Raw genomic sequence first — 26,241 nt, forward strand, 5'->3', positions numbered from 1 at the left:
AAACTGTTCCCCAGGGACCCCTGCTAGGGTCCCGGACACACTTTCCCCCAACCCATAACAAAAGCCAAAAACAAACAAAAACAGAAAATTACTGCAGGTTCTTGTCCTAAGCTAAGAATAAATATGCATAGCTTGGACAGTTGCTGAAGATTTAAAGAAGTTTATTAAAAAGATAGAAATACAGAAAGTAGAAATACAGCCCCATGCCATCCCATGCCAAAATGGCATGGGGGGGTGACTCGAAATGAAACACCAAAGGAATTACACTTTTATACCCGTGACCTCCATCTTGTTTGTGTGACTCTGACATAGTGAACGTCCCTGTAAGGTACATCCCCTTAACCCTGTAAGGTACCTCTCCCAATACGGTGTGGCGAGGTGTCTACTTTCATGAAGGTTGACCCCTCCTACCATCTTAACTGGCTTATCATGTAGATCTGTCTTTAGATAGAGAAAGGCCTAGTTCTCTTCTAAGATCCATCTTTAGATAGAGAAAGGCCTAGTTCTCCTCTCCTATTGACTTGCTAATTACTTTTAGCTAAGTCAATCTAAGTTTCAATAGCTGTTTGCTTCCTGACCAAAGCCAAGCCTTTCTCTCTCCAGGTCTGCCGCCATTTTGACACAGTTATTTTTGAAATATATTAATAATCAGAGCTTTCTCAAATCTTCCTAGGCCATTCCCAATACTGGCACAAAAAACACTTTATTGTATTGTATTTCTTTTTGGCAGGTCTGAAGATGTAACCCAGGGGCATTCAACCTCTGAGCTATACCCCTGCCCTGTTTTTTATTCTTTATTTTTTATTTATTTATTTATTTATTTATTTATTCATTTATTAGGTGTTCTTAGAAACCCTTCTACCTCTGGGCTACACTCCCAGACCTATTTTTTATATTTTTATTTGGAAACAGGGTCTCCTAAGCCAGCGAGGCTGGCTAGGAACCTGTGCAATTCTGAACCTGAGCTGTCCTCCTGTCTCCGCCTCCCAAGCAAGGGGATTACAAGCTTATGCCACCACACCCAGCTTTATTCTTTAATTTGAAACTGGTTCTCACTGAGTTGCAGAAGGCCTCACTAAGTAGCTGAGACTGCCCTGGAACCACTATTCCCCCACACACACCCTTGCTATTCTCCAGGTCTTAGCCTCCTGAATGCTGGGATTACAAGCATGCGCCACCACGCCCGGCTACATTTTCCTTATTTGATCTCCAGGATGTAATACACTCTTGGTTTGTCCTACTTCACTAGCATATCAGTCTCCTGTACTCCTAATTTTTAGAGTTCAGTCTTTGTTTTGCTTTCTTCTCAGTCCATACTCACAGCATAGGCATTCTATGACTCTATCTAAGATCTTTAACTTAATGACTAATTTAGATTTCTAGTTTATTGTTCTTTTTTTGGGGGGGGGTCTGGGGATGGAACCCCATTTTATTCTTTTTTTTGAAACTGGGTCTCACTGAGTTGCAGAGGGCCTCACTAAGTAGCTGAAGCTATCCACAAACTGCGATCCTCTGGTCTTAGCCTCCCAAATGCTGAGATTACAAGCGTGCGCCACCATGCCCGGTTTATTGTTCTCATTGAACTCCATATTCATGTATTTGTCTGTACTCAGCTCTTAAATTCACTTTATCCACAATCTTCTCAACCCTCTTCTTCCCGTCTTAATAAATGGCTACTCTACCCTTTCACTTTCTCAGGTCAAAAGCCTTGAAGCTGTCTTTATCTCTTAAACTACTGGCTCCACCTTTGAAGTAGCCAGATCCTCCCCCTGGTAACAGTTACATCACTAGGGCCCTGGTGCAAAGTCCCTCTCTTGTGGGTCCTGGCTCCTGCCTTTGGTCCCTATAGGTGTCCACGAGGGCCTGCAGAATGTGGCCCCTGCTGCCACCTCGGTCCTGTCCTGCTTGCCTCAGGCTCACACGTCCTCCTTGCTCTGCCTGTGGCACACAAGTTGGAGGACTCGGGGTCTTGCCATGCTCTTTGCTCTACTAACATTTCTTCTCCCGGGTTCTGCCAGCCGTAACTCACCCCTTCAGTTTTATAGTCAGGTATCACCATTTATAAGAGGTGCTTTTCTTGGCCACCCTTTATAAAGTGGCAGACCCTGTGCCACTCGGCATTCCCTTTCGTCATGCTCTGCTTTTGTATTTTTATGGCACTCATCCCTGATGTTACTTTTATTGTCTCTTATGTCCGCTAGAGCATATAAGCCCTTTTAGAGAGAGATTAATTTTTACATCCACTGTTTTGTTTTTCCAGTGCCTGAAACAACACTGGGCAATAGTGGGCACTTGGTAACTATTAATGAACTGAATAAGCAGGGGCCAGGAAGCTGACACCTTATAAATATAGTTTGGCAGATTTTCCTTTAGTCCAGGAGTTAAAGACCTAGTTAAACTGTTATGCTCCCCTTGATCGTGGTCATGTTATTTCCTAACTTCCTCTTTCCCCTAAAGTTTAATAACCCAACATGTTATGATAGAACTTTTCAGGACGGGGGATAGTTACATAAGTAATTTTTAGCCCGGACATAACTGCTGGTTAGATTAATGGTTTGCCTACAAACTCTTGAGATGGGCGTCTTGTCTTCTTTTGAAGGTTTTTAATCGACTTTGGTTTCCTCTGGTGAGACCCGGTGCTCTTGCAGTTCTTTCTCACATGCTGCTAAGTTTTCAGCATTCTCCAGAGGCATTCCATTTGGTGAGTTTCCCCAAAAGCTTTGTGCATTGAAAAAGCCTTGGCTTCCAAAAATTAGTTTACTGTTGAGTCACGTTTGTTTGTAGTAAAAGATTATGGGTTAGTGTTAAATCTATTTTCATGTAGCTTTGTCATCTCTTAGAAAACTGATGTTGTGGGATTTCTGTCCAAGGAAAATATTCCAGGATGTTTTATGTCTTGCCCAAATTGTACCACTTGCAACTGCTAACAATTGAAAATTATTGTTCTACCTGGGAAATACCCCTGATAGATGTCTGTTGTACATATGAGCAGTACAGAAAGAGTAAAATGTTGAAAACCAGTAGACTGCTTTGGAATTTCAAAACTATGAAAACATCAGTCTTTTCTTTGAAGTCCCAGAATTAAATCTTTTCATTTTCTCTCAGCCCATATCCCACAAATCTTGACTATAAAAAATTCAGAATGACACCCACTTTAGCTATGTCGCCAGTGTTCTTTGAATTATCAGTTATTGCAGGCAAGGGAGCCTATGACCTGCCTAGAAAAGCAGTGTTTTCATGTGGTTACCACTTCCTCAGTTTTACAGGATTGTTAACTCATCATCAGTGTAACTAGAATGTAAAGATCCTAAGGATACTGATCACCGTAACAAAATTCAAAGAGACTTCTGAGGAATCGTTGAGTCCTACTGTTGATTTTTAGGTGACTTTTTTTTTGGGGGGGGGGGTACTGGGGTTGGAACCCACGGGCATTCTACCTCCGAGCTAAACCCCAGCGCTATTTTTTTTTTTTTTTTTTTTTTGTGGTACTGGGGTTCCTGGAAGCCCTTCTACCTCCGGGCTACACTCTCAGACCTATTTTTACATTTTTATTTGGAAACAGGGTCTCCTAAGCCAGCGTGCGGCTGGCTTCAAACCTGCGCGATCCTCCTGTCTCTGCCTCCCAAGCACGGGGATTACAAGCGTGCGCCGCCACGCCCGGCCCCATCCCTATTTTTTATTCTTTATTTTGAAACAGGGTCTCACCGAGTTGTAAAGGGCCTCACAAAGTAGCTGAGGCTGTCCATGAACCGAGATCCTCTGGTCTCAGCCTCCCAAATGCTGGGATTACAACCGGGTGCCACCACGCCCAATTTAAGTGACTGTTTTTTAGTGTGTGTGTGTGTGTGTGTGTGTGTGTGTGTGTGTGTGTGTGTGTGTGTGTGTTTCCTGTTTTTGACAGTACTGGGAGATCAAATTCAAATCCTTGCACACGCTAAGCAAGCACTCTACCACCGAGCTCTATATTCCCTTAGCCTCTAGTTAATATTTAGTTAGATACATAACTAGCCTCAGAGAGCTCTATGCTCACGTTGGCTGTTCGTTTCCACTGGAAGCAAATCCACAGGCTTTGTAGTAAGTCAGGCTTACTAAAACGTTAATTACATTCTACATCATCACCTAGAATGAGTGATTTCTACAATTAATTGCCAAATTTTGGTGAGTTTGATTATGGAGCTGTAGCCTTCTATCTGTTTGTTAACCAAACAAAATTTAAACTAGCTAGTTTAACAGGTGTACTAGCAAAGATTTTCCAAGGGAAAAAACATTAGTTTGTCCCTGTTTTGGGGCACAATGGTATATAGTCCATTCAAAAAGAAGCTGTTTTTCAAATTTCTAGGAAGGAGATTCTCTTACATAGTCACTCTAATGTTTATTGTTCACACTGAGGATAGCCCTTAATCTCTGATTCATCTTTTAGGCTATACTTGTTTGCTCACAATTTTTTAAATGATAGAAGATACCTCCTTTTTGTATTTTTTTTTTAGTAAAGTAGTTGATAAAACAAATTTTTTTTAAATGTTTGGTTATTGAATTAAACAAGTATTAAATTATCTATTTAAGGAACAGATCTGAAATAAAATTATGATCTGGCATAGTAAAGCCTAAAATCAAAGACCAAATTACTACCTGAGTATTGTATATAGCTTGACCTCCTCTACTCAACTAAGAATAATTAGACATCTAGTAGTGAGTAATGTGATAGTTAAATCACCTATAACTCCAGATAACTCCATGAAGGAGTCTAGTGTAGGGGTGGCTAAGTGTTAGCAACATCGTTATTCACCATATTATATGTTTAGAATATTTTAGGCCAAACCAAGATTGATGTCATAATGTGTGGTGTTAATGGGACAGGTTGTTTTTCATATTTTTTACAAGTGAAAAATAAGATAGTCATAACAGAAAAAATATCAGAGCTACTAATTAAAGTTCACACATTTTCTCAAAGTACTTTTACAGTAATGTCTAGAAACATTTACAGTAATGTTTAGTATTACAGCAATGTTTAGTATTCCAGTAATGTCTAGAAACATTTGTTTTTCTCCTTCAAAAAATCAACTTTCAAACATTTAGAAGGCAACAGCCTGTTTGGTAGTATACTGTGAAGGAATAAGGCCTATTTCCATGTCAGTGATAATATTGACCATTTAGGATATAATAGACAGCCATAAAACCTGATTGGACAAACCAGGTTTATATACTAGAAATACTTTGGAAGATTTGAAAATTATGAACTTAATAATCATCTTAAAATTTCTTTCCTTTTTCTCTTTTTACCTTTGAAAAAATTTGGATTTCTAACTATTTTAGCAAGAAAGTATCTGATAGATGTGGCTTTATGGGACAGAATTATTCAGATTTGCTGAGAGCTATAGAGATGATAGCAAGAGAGTGAAATCGTTAGGAGCTGCTAGTTTAATGCCACATCAGTACCCTTGATGGAGGTAAGATTAAAGAAAATAGTATAAAAGCTAAAATGTGATTTAAGACCTCGAGCACAAAAATAAACCCAGACAGCAAAACACAAGTAGCACTGTTAATTTAAGAATATGATTTTTAGGGAGGATAACTGTTTGAGATGTCATTGTATCTTGTTATTACTGTTTGATGACCTGACGATGGAGCTCTAACTTCACTTTTATCATGCATTAACTACCAAAACACTTTTTTACAAATAGAATAAGCTGCCTTTTATAATAAGTATAAATACATAGTATCAGATTATAATTAATAGCTAGTTGGAAAAAGAATAGCACCTTGCTAATAGAATGAGCTATTTCTGTAAGATAGTGCATGTTTCATTTTGGTAGTAACTTCTTAAATATATGATTGTGTCTATATTTGTTGACTTTTTATACTAATTTTATAACAAAAACATTTTTGTGGTGATTATCAATATTAACTTTCCACATGTTTTTGAGCAATGCACATTTTAAATTTCCCTTTAACCCCAGTTCCTTAAAAATAGAAGTTTCTGGGTTTTTTTTAATTTTAAAGCCATCTCTTTTGGGGGCTAGAGAGCAGGGTTTATTGGATAGCCAATCCAACATAAGACATTTTCCCTATGCATATCTAAAAGAAAAGTAATCCTGTTATCTGAGCTACAATTTTAAATATGTGTAAATATGTCTTTTTAAAAATATATACATGTTAAGCCGGACGCGGTGGTGCATGCTTGTAATCCCAGCATTTGGGAGGCTGAGACCTGAGGATCGCGGTTCGCAGACAGCCTCAGCTACTTAGTGAGGCCCTCTGCAACTCAGTGAGACCCGGTTTCAAAATAAAGAATAAAAAACAGGGCAGGGGCTGTAGCTCGGAGGTCACATACCTCTGGGTTCCATCCCTAGACTGGCAAATATATATATATATGTTATTTCAGTGACTTTTTTTTTTTTGCAGTACTAGTACCAAGAGCATTCTACCTCTTCAGCATTCTACAACCCCAGTCTTATTTTTTATTTATTTTTGAAACAGGGTCTTCCTAGGTTGCAGAGGGCCTCTCTAAGTAGCTGAAGCTGGCTGCAAACCTGCGGTCCTCCTGTCTCAGCCTCACAAGTAATGGGATTACAAGCATGCACCACCATGGCTGGCATCATAAACTTTCTTAAAGTAGACTTTACTCAAAGTAGCCTTTATTGTGCACAGTATGTACAATTCAGGTGAAAATTTTTCAAATTCACACTAGAGGGAGCTCTTTAGCTAATACGAGGTTTTTTTTTTTTTTTTATTTGTTTCCATTGAATAATTTGGTCAATATAAAAGCTCTAACATTTTTTAAACTAAAGGGGTTTTGTTTTGTTTTGTTTTTGTGTTTTGGGCAACACTGAGGATTGGACTGAGGGGCATTCTACCTTCAAGCTACACCTCCAGCCCTATTTTTTATTCTTTATTTTAAAAGTGTCTCACTAAGTTGCTGAGGCTATCTGTGAACCTGCGGTCCTCCTGTCTCAGCCTCTCAAGTACTGGGATTACAAAAATGCACCGTCAGCCTGGCTCTTTTTCTTTTTCATTTTCTTTTTCTTTCTTATGGCTGCAATGAAGCTGGGTATGATGGTACATGCTTGTAATCAAGTACTTGGGAGGCTGAAACAGGAGGATCACAAGTTCGCAGCCAGCTTCAGCTACTTAGTGAGGCCCTCTGCAACTTAATGAGACCATGTTTAAAAATCAAATAAGACCATGTTTAAAAATAAAAAATAAAGCCGGGTGTGGTGGCGCACGCTTATAATCCCCACGCTTGGGACGCAGAGACAGGAGGATTGCGCTGGTTTGAAGCCAGCTGCATTGGCTTAAGAGACCCTGTTTACAAATAAAAAAAATATAAAATAGGTCTGGGAGTGTAGGCCGGAGGTAGAAGGGTTTCTAGGAAACCCAGTACCACCAAAAAAATAAAAATAAGATATGGCTGAGGTATAGCTCAAAGGTAGAATGGCCCTGAATTCAACCCCCCGCACCACAAAAATAAGTAAGTAAGTAAAAGTAGGATGCCACCAATGACTAAGATTCCTATTTTGTACCTCAGTCGTTGTTTTAGGTGGAGGAAAAGAATTAGGAAGAGGTAGCTGAGTATGGTGGCGCACGCTTGTAATTCCAGTACTTGGGAGGCTGAGACAGGAGTATCTCAGGTGTGCCGCCAGCCTCAGCTACTTAGTGAGGCCCTCTGCAACTTAGTGAAAACCTGTTTCAAAATAAAATACAAAAATAGGGCTTTTAACTCTTAGAAAAGGCTCTGACTGGACATGCAGAAAAGAATTTGCTGATCACGTTTCATTTTTATTCTATTTGTAGGCTAGAGAATGCGCTGCCAATTTATATGAATTTTAAGGGTTTTTTTCTTTCTTCTTCAGGTTGTTCCTCATATAGTTAATTTGGTTAATTCTTTCAAAAGCGATGGCCTGCCTTCCAGTACAGCCTTCTTAGTCCAGTTAACAGAACTGACACACTGTATGATGTATCATTATTCAGGATTTCCAGATCTCTACGAACCTATTCTGGAGGCAGTAAAGGTATGATGATGGTTGTATGCTATTTGTGGGGTTGCCGACCATGATGGAATAGATGAATGTGGTAAAACATTCCTGTAACCAAATACTCGGTTTACTGTTTTATTGTAATATTTGTTGGTTTGAAATGTAGTTAGTCAGGTTGCATTCATGTTTAGAGGAATAGTCTATTCAGTATCACCACTCTGAGTGATAACCATATTTCTTCAGTTCTGTAGTGCCATCAGTCTTTTTTTTTTTTTTTTAATTGGTGCATTGTAGTCATACATCTTAATGGAGCACAAGTAGTGCCATCAATTATAAGGAATATCTTAAACATTATAAGAGCCTTGAGGGAAGTTTAATTTAAAAGATACACCACAGTCAGGCATGGTGGCTCATACTTGTAATCCCAGTACTTGGGAGACTGAGACAGGAGGATCGCAGGTAAGATACTACATCAGGTGTGCACCATATTTTCAAAAGTGTTAAGTAGGTGAAATACATCTCAGAATCACGGAAACACAGATAATATATTTGATTTTTATTGTTTTTATTATGTGATAATCAGGAGAGTCTCTATTTTATAGAAAACTTACTTGAACTATTTGCTGTTACAATTTTCAACTTTGTATAGACAGGGGCTCTAAAGAGCAGGGATTCTGTTTGTGTTTAAGAATGGGTTAGGCACCCACACTTTCTCCTCTCTAAACTTTACCACATAATCAGGATCTAGCAAAGAAATCAAACGGAGAGCTTGAACCAGCCCCACTCAATCAGACGTTATGAGAGACCAGTTCTGTTTGCAATGTTTCTTTTGAGATTTGAAATACAATATAAAGGTCTTATTGCCTTTACTTGTGTGTCTGAAATGGATGTAAAACATGTTCCTTTTACTATATAGTTAGCTACATCAAGCTAATTTGGTTGAATCTAGAATACCAGTCTGTTGAGTGTAACAGAGGCGTGGCCCTGGGGCACTTCAGAAGGCGAGGATGTACAGGATTGCTTTGTTGTGGACTTGACAGCAGTGGTTCTCTGTGTTGCTGCTGTGTCTCCCGGCCGCCATTCTGCAGTCACCAGGGTTTTTTCTGTTGAAAATTCTGATAACTTACGTAGACTCAAAAGGAGCAAAGGGCCTGCTGTTAGCGCAAGGGAAGCACTCTCTGTTACAATGTGTTCAAAAAGAGGTAGGTTAGCCTCAGAAAAATGCTTATTTTAAAGATCTAAGTACCAGATGAGAAAAGCAATCTATAAAAGCCAATCATTTAAGTATAAGTGATTTTACCAAACTTTCCCCACTATCCAGTGCTCTGCTCATGCTTAAAACCATTTGCACTTAAAATGTTACCTCATTATCATATACTTCATTAAGTGGGTAATATGAATCTATATGGCATAATAATTTTCTAGATGATAAATCATGAGGTTGGGTTTTATTTTCAAAGTCAGAGGTCATTGTGCTAAAGGGCTCCCGTTTTTCATCCTCTAATTGCTTTAAACTTTTATGTCTAAGGTTTAATCGATTAAAAATTAGTACTGAATGTTACGGAGACTTTCTTTTTTTTTTTAACAGATCTCACTAAGTTGTAGGAGGGCCTCACTAAGTAGCTGAGGCTGGCTGCAAACCTGCAATCCACCTGCCTCAGCCTCCCAAGTACTGGGATTACAAGTGTGCGCCATGGCGCCCGGCTTGAAAAGGAGTCATTTCTAATTTTTGTCACAAAATTTGAGAGCAGATTATTTGTTTGGCTTATTTAATTGTATGCTACTTTAATTCCTCACTCTACTGTCCTTGAATAGCACTACAGAATACTCTGCCATCTCAAAGTTTTATTTTGTAAATACTGTTCTGGCATAAATAGTTGGGATGTGACTTGAGTCCTGGTTCGTAAGTGCTCTTCAGCTTGATAGACGGCCCTTAGGAAACATTTATTTTTGCCATGCAATGTAATTTGAAATTTTAATGGCTAGCCAAGTACTGTCAGTGATTCCAAAACTCAGTGGAAGAAAAAAAAAAGCTTAAATGTCAGTGGGAAAATCTCCTTTTATGCTGTTAATTATTTTATAATGAAAACAGTTTTTACTTTAGACTTTTTTCTATTTATGACCTACAGGATTTTCCTAAGCCCAGTGAAGAGAAGATTAAGTTGATTCTCAATCAAAGTGCCTGGACTTCTCAATCCAATTCTTTGGCATCTTGCTTGTCTAGACTTTCTGGAAAATCTGAAACTGGGAAAACTGGTCTTATTAACCTAGGAAATACATGTTATATGAACAGTGTTATACAAGCATTGTTTATGGCTACAGAGTAAGTTTAAATTTAAACCTTTTCATTTTAACTGTAGAAATTGATGCATGCCATTGAAATGTAAGAAGATAGGAATTACCTATACATTATTTCTTTTTTTTTTTTTTTTTTTTTTTTTTGGTGGTACTGGGGTTCCTGGAAGCCCTTCTACCTCCGGGCTACACTCCCAGACCTCTTTTTACATTTTATATTTGGAAACAGGGTCTCCTAAGCCAGCGCGCACGGCTGGCTTCGAACCTGCGCGATCCTCCTGTCTCTGCCTCCCAAGCGCGGGGATTACAAGCGTGCGCCACCACGCCCGGCCAACCTATACATTATTTCTTAGAAATGGCAAAATGCTAACATTTCTATATGCTTAACTTAGTCAGAAATGAAACTGCTTTTAGTCCTCAGGAACTATTATAACCTTAACTTTGTAAATTCTGCTTGATACTATGCATCACATTTATTTACAGTTTTATTTTTTAAATTTTTTTTGTGACTTTAAAGTAGTGTAACAGAGGGATTAATTAAGCTTATTAAGGGTCCAAGAGTACTTCTTTGCTATTTATCCAGGCAACAACTTCTTCATGTTAAAGAATCCCTGTCTCACCACTAGAGGGCATGGAGCAAGCCATCTTTTGTACAGAGAAAGCGAGGCCACAGCAGCTGTCACGTGCAAGAGCAATTCAGAGAGCAAATCTTTTGAGCAGTAGCCAATACAGTTGTATCAGATAAGGAGAGAGCATATTTTGTTTTTTAGCTAGTATAATCAATTTTCATAATTTACAAAAATATTAAATCTAGAAATATATAACAAAAATTAGACACCCATTCCCAAACGGAGTTTGTTAACAATTTTGTGTGCATTGTTATTGTTCCAGATCTTTTTTATACAGTTATAAGCTGTATTTGATATAGAAATTTTCTTTTTTTTGGGGGGGGGGTCTAGGAATGAAACCCAGGGGCATTCGACCTCCAGGCTACACCCCCTACCCTGTTTTTTTATTCTTTTATTTTGAAACAGGGTCTCATTAAGTTACGGAGGGCCTCTCACTAAGTAGCTGAGGTTGTCTGCAAACCACGATCCTACAGTCTCAGCCTCCCGAATGCTAGTATTACAAGTGTGAGCCACCACACCAGGCTGAAAGTTTCTTTTTTTTTCTTTTTTTTTTTCTTTTTTTTTTTTTTTTTTTTTTTTTTTTTTGTGTGTGTGTGTGTGTGTGTGTGTGTGTGTGTGTGTGTGTTACTAGGGAGGAAACCCAGAGCATTCTGCCTCTGAGCTACAATCCCAACACAATTTTATTTTTTATTTCTGAAACAAAGTCTCACTGAGTTGTGGAGGGCCTCACCAGGCGCAAACCTTTGATTATTCTGTCTCAGTCTCCTAAGTACTGGGATTACAAGTGTGCTTCACCATGCCAGGCTTTATTATTTAAAAAAAATACAAGCCGGGCGTGGTGGCGCACGCTTGTAATCCCCGCGCTTGGGAGGCAGAGACAGGAGGATTGCGCAGGTTCGAAGCCAGCCGCTCCCGCTGGCTTAGGAGACCCTGTTTCCAAATAAAAATGTAAAAATAGGTCTGGGAGTGTAGCCCGGAGGTAGAAGGGCTTCCAGGAACCCCAGTACCACCAAAAAATAAAAATAAAAATAAATAAAAAAATAAAAATAAAAAAAATACAGATAATCCTATTTATATTTTCCAGCCATTTGCCTTTATTGCTTAATAATTCGTGTTGGAAATGTTCTCACTGTAGAACAATAGAGGTCTCCGTTATTCTGAACAACTGCGCCAGGATTTATTTAGCCATATTCCTGTTGATGAGTATTGGGGGGGGGGGTTGCATACTATAAGCATCTCTCTGCTCACATGCAGATATAGAAGATTTTCTTTGAACAGAATATAACAAACTGCTCTCCAAAGGCTATAGTATTTTGAACTTACATACTAATATGTAGTCATCCCTGTAACAGAAAATCAGTCTTTTTTTTTCCAATTTAGAGACGGTCATTTTTTTTTTTTTTTTCTTTTTTCTTTTTGTGGTACTGGGGTTCCTGGAAACCCTTCTACCTCCGGGCTACATTCCCAGACCTATTTTTATACTTTTTTAAATTTGGAAACAGGGTCTCTTAAGCCAGCACGGCTGGCTTCGAACCTGTTCAATCCTCCTGTCTCTGCTTCCCAAGCGCTAGGATTATAAGCATGCGCCACCACGCCGGACTCTTTAGGTTTTAATTTGCATATTACTCATAGTTTTGTGGGGTTGTGTGTGTGTGTGTGTGTGTGTGTGTGTGTGTGTGTGTGTGTGTGTTACTGGGGGTGGAACATGGGCTTTTCTACCTCTGGGCTACACTTCCAGACCTATTTTATACTTTTTTTGGAAACAGTGTCTCACTTATGTTGCTGAGAGCCTCATTAAGTAGCTGAGACTGGCTTGGAATCAGTGCAATCCTCCTGTTTTAGCCTCCCAGTCCTGAGATTACAAGTGTGCGCCACCACGTCACCACGCCCAGTTTTTCCTTCTCCATTTTTCTTAGTTGATTTGTTTTTGTTTTATCTTCTGATTAACTTGTTTTCTCTGTGCATCTTTCTGTTTTTTGTTTGTTTTCTGGTGGTGGTGGTGGTGGTGGTGGTGGTGGTGGTGGTGGTGGTTGTTTTGATGGGACTGGGGTTCCTGGAAACCCTTCTACCTCCGGGCTACACTCCCAGACACTTATTTTTTATATTTTTATGAGGAAACAGGGTCTCTTAAGCCAGCAAGGCTGGCTTCAAACCTGTGCGATCCTCCTGTCTCTGCCTCCCAAGTGCAGGGATTACAAGCATGCGCCACCACACGCCCAGCTGAGCACAAGTTTTTGAACCAGCTTCCTTTTAGCTTTTTTAAAATGCTTTTTTTAAAATGCACATGTAAGCTGGGATTTAGCTCAGAGATAGAATGTTCCTGGGCTCACTCAGCAGTATTCCCTATGCACCCCCTAAAAAGGGGGAAGAAATGCATGTATTTGTGCCGATACAGAGATAAATCATCATTTTCTGTTTCAGTTTCAGGAGACAAGTATTATCTTTAAATCTAAATGGGTGCAATTCATTAATGAAAAAATTACAGCATCTTTTTGCCTTTTTGGCTCATACACAGGTGAGTATGTCTGTAGTATATATACATTAACTGCACTGATAATATTCATTATACCAAACCTTTTTTTTTTTGGTGGTACTGGGGGTGTAACCCAGAGGCTTTCTACCTCTGGGCTATACTCCCAGACCTTTTGTATATTTTATTTGGAAACAGGGTCTCACTAAGTTGCTGAGGCTGGCTTCGAACCTGTGCCATCCTCCTATCTCAGCCTCCCAAGCGCGGGGATTACAAGCGTGCGCCACCACGCCCGGCTTTTATACCAAGCCTTTTTAACTGAAGAGTTACTACCTAAAATACCTATATATCAGAATGTGTTCACGCTTTTATTTCATCCCTTACTTCCCATTCTTGTAGATGAATATTATATAGACCTGTTGTTCTAAAAACTACAAACAAAATCTAATTTCCTATCCATCAAACAATCTCTGTCAAGGAGAAATCATTTAAATACGTCTTTAAAAGTTTAGAGGTGATGTAATAGAGTTAAACAGTAATGAGCAACTAAAATGATTTTCTGGTGCCCGGGCTTCTCTTTCTCCCTTTCAGTATGACTAAAGATCTTTGTAGATCTGTTTGTGTGTTGAGCTCTAGAGCCTAAAATTCTGTCATTCTCTTTAATTTGAGGAAATAAATTTATGCTAATAACAAAAAGTCATATATAATACACATTGATTTAATAGACATTTTTGAGAGGCACAATACACAGTCCATGATGAGCAGTCAAAAGGGAATCCTGTATATCTTAATCCTTAAAACCAGTCTATCAAGTAATAATGTATAGCTCAGTCTGCTGAAAAAATAAGATTAAGTTAATCTGCTCAGGACCATGCAGACTAGTAGCAGGATTGGGGTATGAACTAAACGGCTCTGAAGCACATGCCTAGCAACTATATTGAACTTCCTTCAAAATGCTATGAACAACCCTGATTTGGATAAAATTTTTCTTTACTGAGGAAGATTTCATTGTTATTTACCACAAGTATTTGGAATTTCAAGAGAATTCTGTATTTTCCTAATTGTAATATATCTTTACATATGCCCATTCAGTTGTGTGTGTGTGTGTGTGTGTGTGTGTGTGTGTGTGTGTGTGTGTGATTCTACCTCTGAGCTATACCCCCAGTCCTATTTTATTTGGAAATAGGGTCTCACTGAATTGCTGAGGCTGGCTTTGAACCTACAATCTCCCTGTCTCAGCTTCCCGAGTACTGGGACCACAGGACTGTGCCGACATACTTGGCTTATTCAGTCCTTTTTTGTGGCAAAATTTAGGGTGTGAACATAGGTTAATCCAGAATTCATGATTGACTACTAAACTATATACTTTAAAAAAAAAAAGAAAGGAAATTAGGAAGGGCTCTAACATTGTATGTATTTATGATATGTACCCAGACAAGGAAATTTTTTCCTACAAGAAGTATGCATGGCTATGTAAAGTATTCACCTTACTATTTTATCCACAATATATATTCATTAAAATGCCTTTTTCAGATTTGATTTTCAAAAAATTACAGGCTCAAACACTACTGTCAGAGAGAGAATACCAGGAACATTATATCAAAAGCTACTAATGTCTTTCCTCCGCTGCTCATTTAGCCCATGTGACCTTGGACAAGTCCCAGAGTTTCCCTTGGTCTCAGTTCTTCTCACAGAGCAAGAAACTGACTAAAGCTTACCTAGATTTATTTCCCACTAGTTTTATCTGCTTCTGAGTTGCCCGTGTCTGGCACTTTTTTATGAATACAGTGTCATTTTAATTACTATCAAGCATTATTTGCTAAGATTAGTTTCTTGGTTCGTGCTGTAAGAATTACCTCTTATACCATCTGTACTGTTAAAAGAGAGAAGCATACGCGCCTCGGATATTCTTTGAGGCCTCCAGACCTCCCTGGTTTACTCCCAGATCGCAGCAAGACTGTTCGGAATACCTCAGGTTTCTGCTGGACAGGTAAAAAACATTTGGGAATATAATTTTAATTGCACCTTAATTTTATTACTTTTATTTAATATTGCTTTTTCTTTTGAAAACAATTTTATTTTAAATGTCCTTGTGGTATTTTTTAAGTTTCTAAAGTTTTGTTTATAATTTGGATTCTTTTTCAGATTTTCTTATTTTAGATCAGTTGTTATCAAAGTGTAATATAAGGACTCCTAAAAGTTCCCAAAACACTCAAAAATCTGAGGTCCTCTCTTTTCCAACTACGTATCTGTGGGATGCCAGATAGCCTTCATATGGTTCATATGAAAACACGTAGAATACAGAGCAGATAGGAGGGTTCAACCCTCTTTCCTTAAATCAAATACTTAAAATGTTTGTAAAATGTTGAACAGTGCCACTCTTCTTACTAATTTTTTTGGTTTTAGAAAATGCAACTTTTTAATTTAAAATATTATTTATATGAATATATAATGGTTTAAATATATTGATCACATTTACTCTCAGTTTTTTAACACAGTAAATATCAATAGATATAATGACATAAACAAAAACTCTTGGGTTCTTTATCCTTCATTTGTTTATTTTAGTACTGGGGATTGAACCCGGAGACATTCTACCTCTGAGGTCCACCCCAGCCCTAGTCTGTTTTTTCCCTTTGAAACAAGCTCTCTAGGTTGCTGAGAGTCCCACTGGTTCCTTACTTTTAAGAATATCAAGGGGTGCTCAGACCACAAAGTTCAAGACCCATTTCTTTAGTCCAGTTTATAATCATAAGCATTTGGTGTATTTTATTATCTCCTTACCACTTAATTAATAAAACTTATTATATCTTCTTGCCTCTGCTCCCCTTCTATTGTATGAATGACTAGCAGAGTTCAACCTATGTAACCTTTCTTCCTTTCCTCAAAAGATATATTGAGTGATTTTATGTGTTTTAAAATAGCAAAGTGAAGAAAGTATAATGAGAATATAGAGTAGTAATCCTCTTTACTATTCAATATTCTTGATTAAAAGAGGAGAAACTTAACTGGGCATGGTGGAGCACACATGTAATCCTTGGGAGGCGGAGACAGTAGAATTGCAGGTTCTCAGCCATCCTTAGCTACGTAGGCCCTCCACAACTTAATGAGACCCTGTTTCAGAATAAAGAATAAGCCCAGGCATGGTGCCAGGCATGGTGGTGCGCGCTTGTAATCCCAGTACTTGGGAGGCTGAGACAAGGATCCAGGTTCACAGCCAGCCTCAGCTGCTTAGTGAGGCCCTCCACAACTTAATGAGAACCTGTTTCAAAGTAGAGCCGGGGATGTAACTCAGAGATAGAATGCCTCTGGATTCAATCCCCAGTACTACAAAAAATAAATAAATAAGCCGGGCGTGGTGGCGCAGGCTTGTAATCCCCACGCTTGGGAGGCGGAGACAGGAGGATCGCCTCGCTGGCTTACGAGACCCTGTTTCCAAATAAAAATGTAAAAATGGGTCTGGGAGTGTAGCCCGGAGGTAGAAGGGCTTCCAGGAACCCCAGTACCACCAAAAAAGTAAATAAATAAGATAAATAAAAGGAGAGGAGAAACTTGATTTTTATATTTCATAAAAATAATTTGGCTATTTATATGAGCCACCAGTATTTTTAAATAGAAATATTTAAACTTGACGGAAGTAGTCATGTGATGATATACTCTCCTCCAGGCTCCATGAAGAAGAAAAGATCTTGAAGGTTCAGTCCTCACACAAGCCTTCTGAAAGTCTGGGCTGCAGTGAAGCCTCTTTGCAGGAAGTAGCCAGTAAGGCAGCTGTGCGAGCAGAGGCTTCCTGCACAAACGACAGTGAGAAGACTTTAATAGAAAGAATGTTTGGAGGAAAACTACGGACTCACATATGCTGCTTGAACTGCAGGAGCACCTCACAGAAAGTAGAAGCCTTCACAGATCTCTCCCTGGCCTTTTGTCCTTCCCCTCCCATGGAAGATTTCTCTTTCCAAGATCCAGTGTCTTCACCCAGTACACAAGATGGTGGCCTAATGCAAACCAGTGTGCCGGTTCCTCCAGAAGAACCAGTAGTGTATAATCCAGCAAGAGCTGCCTTTGCCTGCAACTCAGTTATAAATGAGAGAACCATGAGCAGTCCACCTGACGACTTTGACTGTACTGAAAACACTTCGGTTCCTAGTGAATCTAGCAAGATTTTTGTTAATAAAGATGTACCTCAGAAACCAAGAGTTGAAACCACACCTTCAGTAACTGACTTGTTAAATTATTTTTTGGCACCAGAGATTCTTACTGGTGACAACCAATATTATTGTGAAAACTGTGCCTCTCTGCAAAACGCTGAGAAAACTATGCAAATCACAGAGGAACCCGAGTACCTTATTCTTACTCTCCTGAGATTTTCCTATGATCAGAAGTATCATGTGAGAAGAAAAATCTTAGACAATGTGTCACTGCCACTGGTTTTGGAGTTGCCAGTTAAAAGAATTACTTCTTTCTCTTCATTGACAAAAAGCTGGTCTGTAGATGTTGACTTCACTGATATTAGTGAGAATCTAGCTAAAAAGTTAAAACCTTCTGGGAGTGAAGACACCTTCTGCCCAAAATTGGTGCCCTACCTTTTAAGTTCTGTTGTGGTTCACTCTGGTGTATCCTCTGAAAGTGGGCATTACTACTCTTATGCCAGGAACATCACGGGTGCGGAGTCTTCATACCAGATGTGCCACCAATCTGAAACTCTAGCAATCGCGCCCCCCCAAAGTCATTTGCTAGGGAGAGATAGTCCTAGTGCAATTATTGAACAGGATTTGGAAAATAAGGAAATGTCAAAAGAATGGTTTTTATTTAATGACAGCCGAGTGACATTCACTTCATTTCAGTCAGTCCAGAAAATTACAAGTAGGTTTCCAAAGGATACAGCTTATGTGCTTTTATATAAACGACAGAACAGCACTAATGGTTTAAATGGTAGTAGTTCAACCAGTGGACTCTGGGTAAATGGAGACCCACCTCTACAGAAAGAACTTATGGATGCTATAACAAAAGACAATAAACTATATTTACAGGTGAGTTGGAAATAATACGCATCATTATTTCTAGAAAGTATTACACAATTAACTGGTAGTTAATTGGGTACTCTGATTTTGAAATCCAACTTAATTTACACATTTTTGACGTATTTTGAAACATAAGTCTCACCCTACATAATTCAGTTGTCTTACTTTCTAGTGTTGTGAAGTAATTGTGAAAAGTGGCAGTTAGATGCAACATAGATGGCCTTTTTTGTGTGTGTGCAAGATGTGTTTTAGTTAAGAGAGGATGACTATAAAATCATGCCATAGCTAAGTGTGGTGGTGCACGCTTGTAATCCCAGTACTTGGGAGGCTGAGATAGGAGGATCTCAAGTTAGTGGCCAGCCTTAGCTACTCGGGAGTTCTTCTGCAACTTAGGAGACCCTGTCTCAAAATAAAGAATAAAAAAAAATAAGGCTGGGGGTGGAGCTCAGAAGTAGAGTGCCCCTCAGTTCAATCCTCAGTACCACAAAAAAAAAAAAGGCCATACATAAATGGAGGTATCATCCCTCTTTGCCTCAGTCTCAACCTTCAGGAGAAATAACTGCTAACTTTGGTGTTAATCCCACAAGCTCTTGTATAAGTGTTTTAAGGGCTATTTATTTTTATACCTTTATGGGTACATTATAGTTTCACATCATAATGTCGCTCATAGTGATGGTGACATACATGCACACAGCACTTGGTGAGCTTTCCCCCGGCTCCCTCCCCACTGCTCTCAGCAATCCTTGATATTGAGGTTGGCATTGGTATTCTCACATATGGACATAATGTCAATGGACGTATTTCCTTCATTGATTCTCCATCTCACCCCACTCCACCCTCCTAGATCACTTCTCTTGTACTACTGGGGTTTCTCCTTCATTTTCTAATGCCCCTCTTGTATCCCAGTTACTCCCTGACTGCCACATGAGAGAAGACATAGGACCCTTCACTTCCTATGACTAGCTAATCTCACATGAAAATCTCCAGGTCCATCATTTTCCTTCAAATGACACAATTTTCTTTATTGATGAGTAGAATTTCATTATATGGCTATCCATGATTTTGTAATCCATTCATCTGTTGATGGACACCTAGGTTGACTCCATAATTTGGCGATTGTAAATTGTATCTTGCCGGGCGTGGTGGCGCACACTTGTAATCCCCGCGCTTGGGAGGTGGAAACAGGATGATCGCGCAGGTTCGAAGCCAGCCTCGCTGGCTTAAGAGACCATGTTTCCAAAAATAAAAAAGTATAAAATAGGTCTGGGAGTGTACCCCCAGAGGTAGAAGGGCTTCCAGGAACCCCAGTACCACCCAAAAAAAAAAAAAAGTAAAGTGTACCTAGATGCATATTCACAAAGCATGCATATGCATATATTACTATAGTATTCTGATTTCAGTCTATTTAGAAAGATACCCAGGAGCAGTATAGCTAAATTGTATGAAAGATGCATTCTCAGTTTTCTGAGAAATCCTCACAATGATCTCCATAGTGGCTGTACTAAATTATATCTCACCAACAGTGTCAAAGAGTTCCTATTTCCCCACCTCCTCATCTGCATTTATTGTTGTTAGGCTTCTTGATTGCTATTCTACTTAGATTTAGATGAAATCTCAGTGTAGTTTTGATTTGCCTCTTTCTAGTTGCTAATGATGTTGAATATTTTTCATGTATTTATTGGCCATTTGTACTTCCTTTGTGAAGTATCTGTTTAGTACAGTTGCCTGTTTCTTGAATGGGATACTTGTTTTTGCAGTGTTAAGTCTTTTAAGTATTTTATATATTCTAAATATTAGTCCTCTGCCAGAGGTATAACTGGCATTTGTAGGCTCTCTCTAGATCTCCATGGTTTCCTTTTTTGAAGAACAGAAACTTCTTAGTTTAATGCAATCCCACTTATTAATCCTCATTTTAATTTCTTGTGCTGTAGGGGTCTTAATAAGGAAGATTCCACCTGTACCTATATGTTAGAGTGTGGTACCTATGCCCTCCTTTCGTAATTTCACGGTCTCTGTTGTAATTTCTAGGTCTTTGATCCATCTTGAGTTGACTCTTGTGCCGAGTGAGAGGCAGGGATTTAATTTCATTTTTCTACAAATAGATAACCAGTTTTTCAGCTATCTGTTGAAAAGGCTGTCTTCAATGAAATTTTTTAGCACCTTTATCAAAAACCAATTGGGTATAAGTGTGTAGATTTGTTTCTGTATCTTCTGTTCCATTGGTCTCTGTCTTATTTTGGGTCAGTACCATGCTGTTTTTATTACTATGGCTCTGTAATATAATTTGAAGTCAGATACTCTGGTGCCTCTTGCATGGTTCTTTTTTTTTTTTTTTTTTTTTTTTTTTGGTGGTCCTGGGGTTCCTGGAAGCCCTTCTATATCCGAGCTACACTCCCAGACCTATTTTTTTTTAGTTTTGGAAACAGGATCTCTTAAGCCAGCAAGGCTGGCTTCAAACCTGCGCGATCCTCCTATCTCCGCCACCCAAGCGCGGGGATTACAAGCGTGCACCACCATGCCCGGCCTCTTGCATGGTTCTTAATGCTGAGAATTGTTTTGATTATTCTGGGTCTTTTGTTTTCCCATATGAAATTTAGGACTGAATTTTCTAAGAGCTCTGTGAAGAATAACCTTGTAAAGTGGGAGTGGTGACACACTTGTAATCTCAGCATTTGGGAGGCTGAGACAGGAGGATTACAGTTCACAGACAAGGCTCAGCTACTACTTATACTTAGACCCTGTTACAAAACAAAGAATAAAAAATAGGGCTGGGATTGTAGTTCAAGATAGAATCTGCCCCCTGGGTTCCATCCCCAGTACCACAAAGAAAAAAAAGGATGACATTGTATTTTGATAGGGATTGCATTGAGTCTTTGGTCACCTTTTGGTAGAATGGCCACTTTGATAATATTTATTCTGTATTTAAAAGCAAAGGAGATCTTTCCATCTTCTAAAATCTTCATTTTCTTTCTTTAGTACTTTAATTTTCACTGTAGAAGTCTTTTACCTCCTTGGTTAAATGTACTCCTAGGTATTTTATTGTTTTTGAGGTTACTGTGAATGGAATTGTTTTCTGGGCATCTTTTTTAGTAGATTCATGGTTGGCATATAGAAAAACTACTAATTCTGATCGCACGGGTTCAAAGCCAGCCTCAGCTACTGAGTGAGGCTCTCGGCAACTTAGTGAGACCCTGTTTCCAAATAAAATATAAAAAAGGTCTGGGAGTATAGCCTGGAGGTAGAAAGCCTCTGGGTTCCACCCCCAGTACCACCAAAAAAAGAAAGAAAGAAAAACTACTAATTCTATTAGATTGATTTTGTATCCCACTATTTTTGTGAACTTGTTAATCAGCTCTAAAAGTCTTGGTTGAGTTTTTTTTTGTTGTTTTTTTTTTTTTTTTTTTTTTGGCATCTTCTAAGTATAGGATTATGTAATCTGCAAATGGAGTTAGTTTCACTTCCTTTATTCTTTGTATTCCTTTGATTTCCTGCTCTTGTAAGGGCTATTTATTAATATTCAAATCGATAAGGCAGAGAACGCTAACAAATTAAATATATAAAGAAGAGATATTTGTATTTCTTTAATTCCAACTAATAAAACCAAGGAGATAAAGAGCAACTAGTAAATTATGGAGTGAAAGCTTTTTATGTGATATATTTATTCATGAACATACCTTGTTTAAGAAGGCATTTACTTTAATAAGGTATGTATAGGAAGTCCTTTTTGAAACTTTTGAAACCTTTTTGAAACTTGGGAGGCTGAGATAGGAGGATCACAGCCTCAGCAACTTGGTGAGAGCCTTATATTTCAAAATAAAAAGTAAAAAGCGTTGGGAGTATAGCTCAGAGGGAGAGTGCCTCTGGGTTCAATTCCCAGCACCAAAATGGGGAGGACAAGCAGTAAATTATAGGGGAAATTATATGTATGTTAATTGGATAACTTAAATAATTTTTATTAGTTTAAGTGAGTTAATGTTAAAAAAAAAAATTGGGTTTAAAAGTTACAAATCTATGCCGGGCGTGGTGGCGCACCCTTGTAATCCCAGCATTTGGGAGGCTGAGACCAGAGGATCACGGTTCGCAGACAGCCTCAGCTACTTAGTGAGGCCCTCTGCAACTCAGTGAGACCCGGTTTCAAAATAAAGAATAAAAAATAGGGCAGGGGGTGTGGCTCGGAGGTCAAATGCCCCTGGGTTCCATCCCCAGACCCTCAAAAAAAAAAAATTAATTTAAAAAAATAAAAGTTACAAATCTAAAAAGTATAGACAAAATAGAAGTAGGCCAGTGTAGTATTTTAGAGGTAAATTTTCTCAAAAGCTTTTACATTTCCTACATTAAAAACTACCCAAATGATACCTCATACGTTTTAAAGATGTACACCAGTATTCTAGAATGACACAAAAACAATTAACTTTGTTAAAACTAGCCAGGTGTGGTAGCACACACACTTGTAATCCCAGTACTTGGGAGGCTGAGACAGGAGGATTGCGCAGGTTCAAAGCCAGCCTCAGCTGCTTAGTGAAGCTCTCAGCAACTTAGTGAGACCCTGTTTCCAAACAAAATATAAAATAGGTCTGGGACTATAGCCCAGAAGTAGAAAGACCCTGGCTTCCATCCCTAATACCAAAATAAAAACTGGTTCACTACCGAAGACTGAACACCCAGTCAGATGGCTTATTATCAAAGTAATAGAATGTGTTTGTTCATGTCCTTCTTGTTACATATATCCACTAGTAATTAATCATTATGACTCTTAAAGATTTGATAGGTAGAGCAATAGTTAAGGTGAAACAAAATTTCTGTAATAGAAAACATAGTAAGTTTCAGTGTAACCTACCTTTTGGAAATGCACAGATTAGTTGTATTCCAGTGATTAGGTAAAATATTTGTCAGTTGAGACACTTGGGTTAGGAAAGACAAGAAACTACTCCAGTTTCTGTAATTACAATACTGCAAATGTTACAGCTCTACCAACTACTTGCATTGAAGTGTAGGCTAAATGACTTCCCAGTTATTTGTTGTTGTGCACGTGCGCACGCATGTGTGTGTGTGTGTAATACTGCAGATTGAACCCGGAGACATTGTACCTTCAAGATACATCCCCAGCCCAATTTTATTTCTTATTTGGAGACAGAGGTTAAGTTGATGAGAGTCTCAATACTTGCTGAGGCTGCCCTTGACTCAGTGATCCTCCTGTCTCAGCCTCCCAAGTACAGGGATTACAGGCATGTTTCACCATACCCAGCTCTAATTTTCCAGTTTAACTGTCTGCTGTGTATCCCATTCCATCCTGCTTATATTTAAACATCCTGCTTATTTAAACATCAGGAGCCATTCTTTGCTTTGTTTTGCACTCATATTTTTTAAAAAGTGCTAGTTGGGCATGGTAGTACACACTTGTGATCCCAGTACTTGGGAGGCTGACACAGGAGAATTACAGGTTCGTGTCGAGCCTCAGCTACTTAGGCCCTACAGAACTTAGACCCTGTTTCAAAACAAAGAATAAAAAATACGGTTGGGGTGGAGCTTAGAGGTAGAATACCCCTGAGTTCCATCCCCAGGCCACAAAAATAAAGTGCTATATATTTTCTGAATTCAGTTTTTTAAGATTATACAATTGTCCTCAACTTTATTAGGTCTCATATTGGCAAGTTGTTTAATGTAAGAAACATTGTGAAATTTTACAGTAATATTTACCTCTATTATTAAATAAAAACTTTATTATCAAAATGCCTTTTTAAGCCAAGCATGGTGGTGCATGCATGTAATCCCAGTACTTGAGAGGGCGAGACTTGCAGAGTAGTCTCAGCAGTTTAGTGAGACTCATCAACTAGGGAGACCATTTTTAAAAAATAAAACCCCAGCACCGCCCACAAAAAAGGGGTCAGCCGGGCACAATGGCACACACCTGTAATGAATCCCAGTTCTTGGGAGGCTGAGACCGGAGGTTGGAAGGTTCTCAGCCACCTCATGAGGTCCCCACTACTTAGATCCTGTTTCCAGATAAAAAATAAAATAGGGTTGAGGGTATAGCTCAGAAGTAGAATTCCTCTGGGTTCAATCTCCATACCCAAAAAAAAAAAGCCTTTTTAAAGCAAATTATAATAATACCAAGCCTTTAATTAGGAATTTAAATTTAGCTTATTTACTTTTAAATAAAATAGTGTAATTGATAAAATTGAATTACAAGATTTTTCATATCATTTAACCAAATCTTTCTGGTATATTTATGTTAAGAAGCTGTATTTTTGTTCAGATACACTGATAAACCCAATCACGTAATCGCAGTGATGGTGAAGTATAGAGTTAAGACTTTACATGCAGCGGTTTTCAACTGTCAGCTTATAGTTCTGATCACGAGAAGCATGTCTATGTATGTTTGCTGTCAGCCCCGTTTCTGTTTTTAACATGCACTTTTGAAGTATCATCTAAAATGTGCTACATGTTTTGAAATACAGATTTCATGTGTATCAGAAGCAATGGAGTTATTAATTTTACATCATAGTATCCATCTACATAGCTTCTAGGAGGCAATCACTTCATAATGAAGTTTAGGTTAAAAATTGCCATATCTTGCTGGGCATGGTGGCACTTTTACTGTAATCACCCACTTCCAAAATAGCCGCAGTTAATAGAGGGTAGATGATCCAGTGTGCCAATCTTTGGATCCTGTGTTCCATATATAGTAGAAAAAAGTTATATTTCTATTACAAAGATTTTCAAGGGCTGTAATATTTTCTGTAGAGAAGTTTTATGTCTTAGGGGACTCCGTTTCCTCTACTGTAAGATGGGATGTTTAGGCCTAATGGCTTTGGGGATCTGTCATTCTGTGGAGGTAAATGAGAATTTTGCTCTCTGTCTTGTTTGCTTCAAAGGTGATTGTGCAGTTCAGTAGGATTTGATAAAGATTAATGCTATTATTTTTAAAGTAACTGAGATTTGAAGGATGCTTCTTAATGGTTAAGGCAGTTTTAGAATATTTGCATATGTGATAGACCCATCCAGTGGCTTCAACATTTTAATTTCATAAAATTTTAATTGTAGGAACAAGAGTTGAATGCTCGAGCTCGGGCCCTACAAGCTGCATCTGCCTCCTGTTCATTCCGGCCCAATGGATTTGATGACAACGACCCACCAGGAAGCTGTGGCCCAACTGGCGGAGGGGGCGGAGGAGGATTTAATACAGTTGGCAGACTCGTATTTTGATCCTGAGAGTGTCCAAATTGCATTTGGACATCCAATACTATGACTGTTAAAATGTCAGACTGTAACAAATATATCTATCTTTTATTTTTCTTTTCATTAGACCCTTATACTTTAAGAAAACACAGTCAGTGCTTGTTTTTATTTTATTGACAGTACATTTGTTAACAAAATGCATCATGGGGGAAAAAATCTACCTCTTAAAATTCCATTTGTGTTTATGGTTAGACATGCTTGACCAAAAATGTTCAGAAGAAAAAAATGTACCTGGTCCTTAATTAAGCTGCATTAAATTTGGTAGAAGCATTTAAATGGTCTATCTTCAGTTTTACTGAACAAAAAAAGTACGTAATTCATTTAGCATTCTTTATAAAAGTTGAAGCTAGAGGTAAGAGAAATATTGTTCAAAAAAGAAAAATTATTTCTTGTGTAGTTACTGTGTTACTAAATTCAAGTTTTTGAAAATACTAGAGATGACCCAATCTCTAATGAAGGCAATAATAAAACTTAACAAGCGTTAGTGCTCTTCAGGTTCTGTTTCGTGCTGTCTCAGCACCACTGTATCTGCATTTCAAGTACAAATTTTTTAAAAGTGATCATTTATACACATGTGCTGGATTGATTTTAAGAAAGGTGCATGATCCTGTAGA

At 38.5% G+C, this 26,241-nt stretch overlaps 1 protein-coding gene across 2 annotated transcripts in view; it reads left to right on the forward strand.

The window, feature by feature from the left end:
- USP38 (ubiquitin specific peptidase 38) overlaps window positions 1-25,594 on the forward strand; it is a gene marked incomplete at both ends in the record, with an annotated part of 36,190 nt that extends 10,596 nt beyond the window's left edge. Inside the window, 7 exons of one of the 2 annotated variants that reach the window (XM_080697373.1) lie at window positions 2,600-2,701; window positions 7,851-8,009; window positions 10,103-10,296; window positions 13,319-13,412; window positions 15,251-15,357; window positions 17,035-18,397; window positions 25,433-25,594. In XM_080697373.1, coding sequence (XP_080553499.1) covers window positions 2,600-2,701; window positions 7,851-8,009; window positions 10,103-10,296; window positions 13,319-13,412; window positions 15,251-15,357; window positions 17,035-18,397; window positions 25,433-25,594 — 2,181 coding nt within the window. The remainder of the gene's footprint in view (window positions 1-2,599; window positions 2,702-7,850; window positions 8,010-10,102; window positions 10,297-13,318; window positions 13,413-15,250; window positions 15,358-17,034; window positions 18,398-25,432) is intronic. The other variant, XM_080697374.1, reaches the window with a different exon arrangement.
- Window positions 25,595-26,241: the final 647 nt, after the last annotated feature.

This window comes from Muscardinus avellanarius, assembly GCF_963383645.1.
Source record: "Muscardinus avellanarius genome assembly, chromosome: 6".
Lineage (NCBI taxonomy): Eukaryota > Metazoa > Chordata > Mammalia > Rodentia > Gliridae > Muscardinus > Muscardinus avellanarius.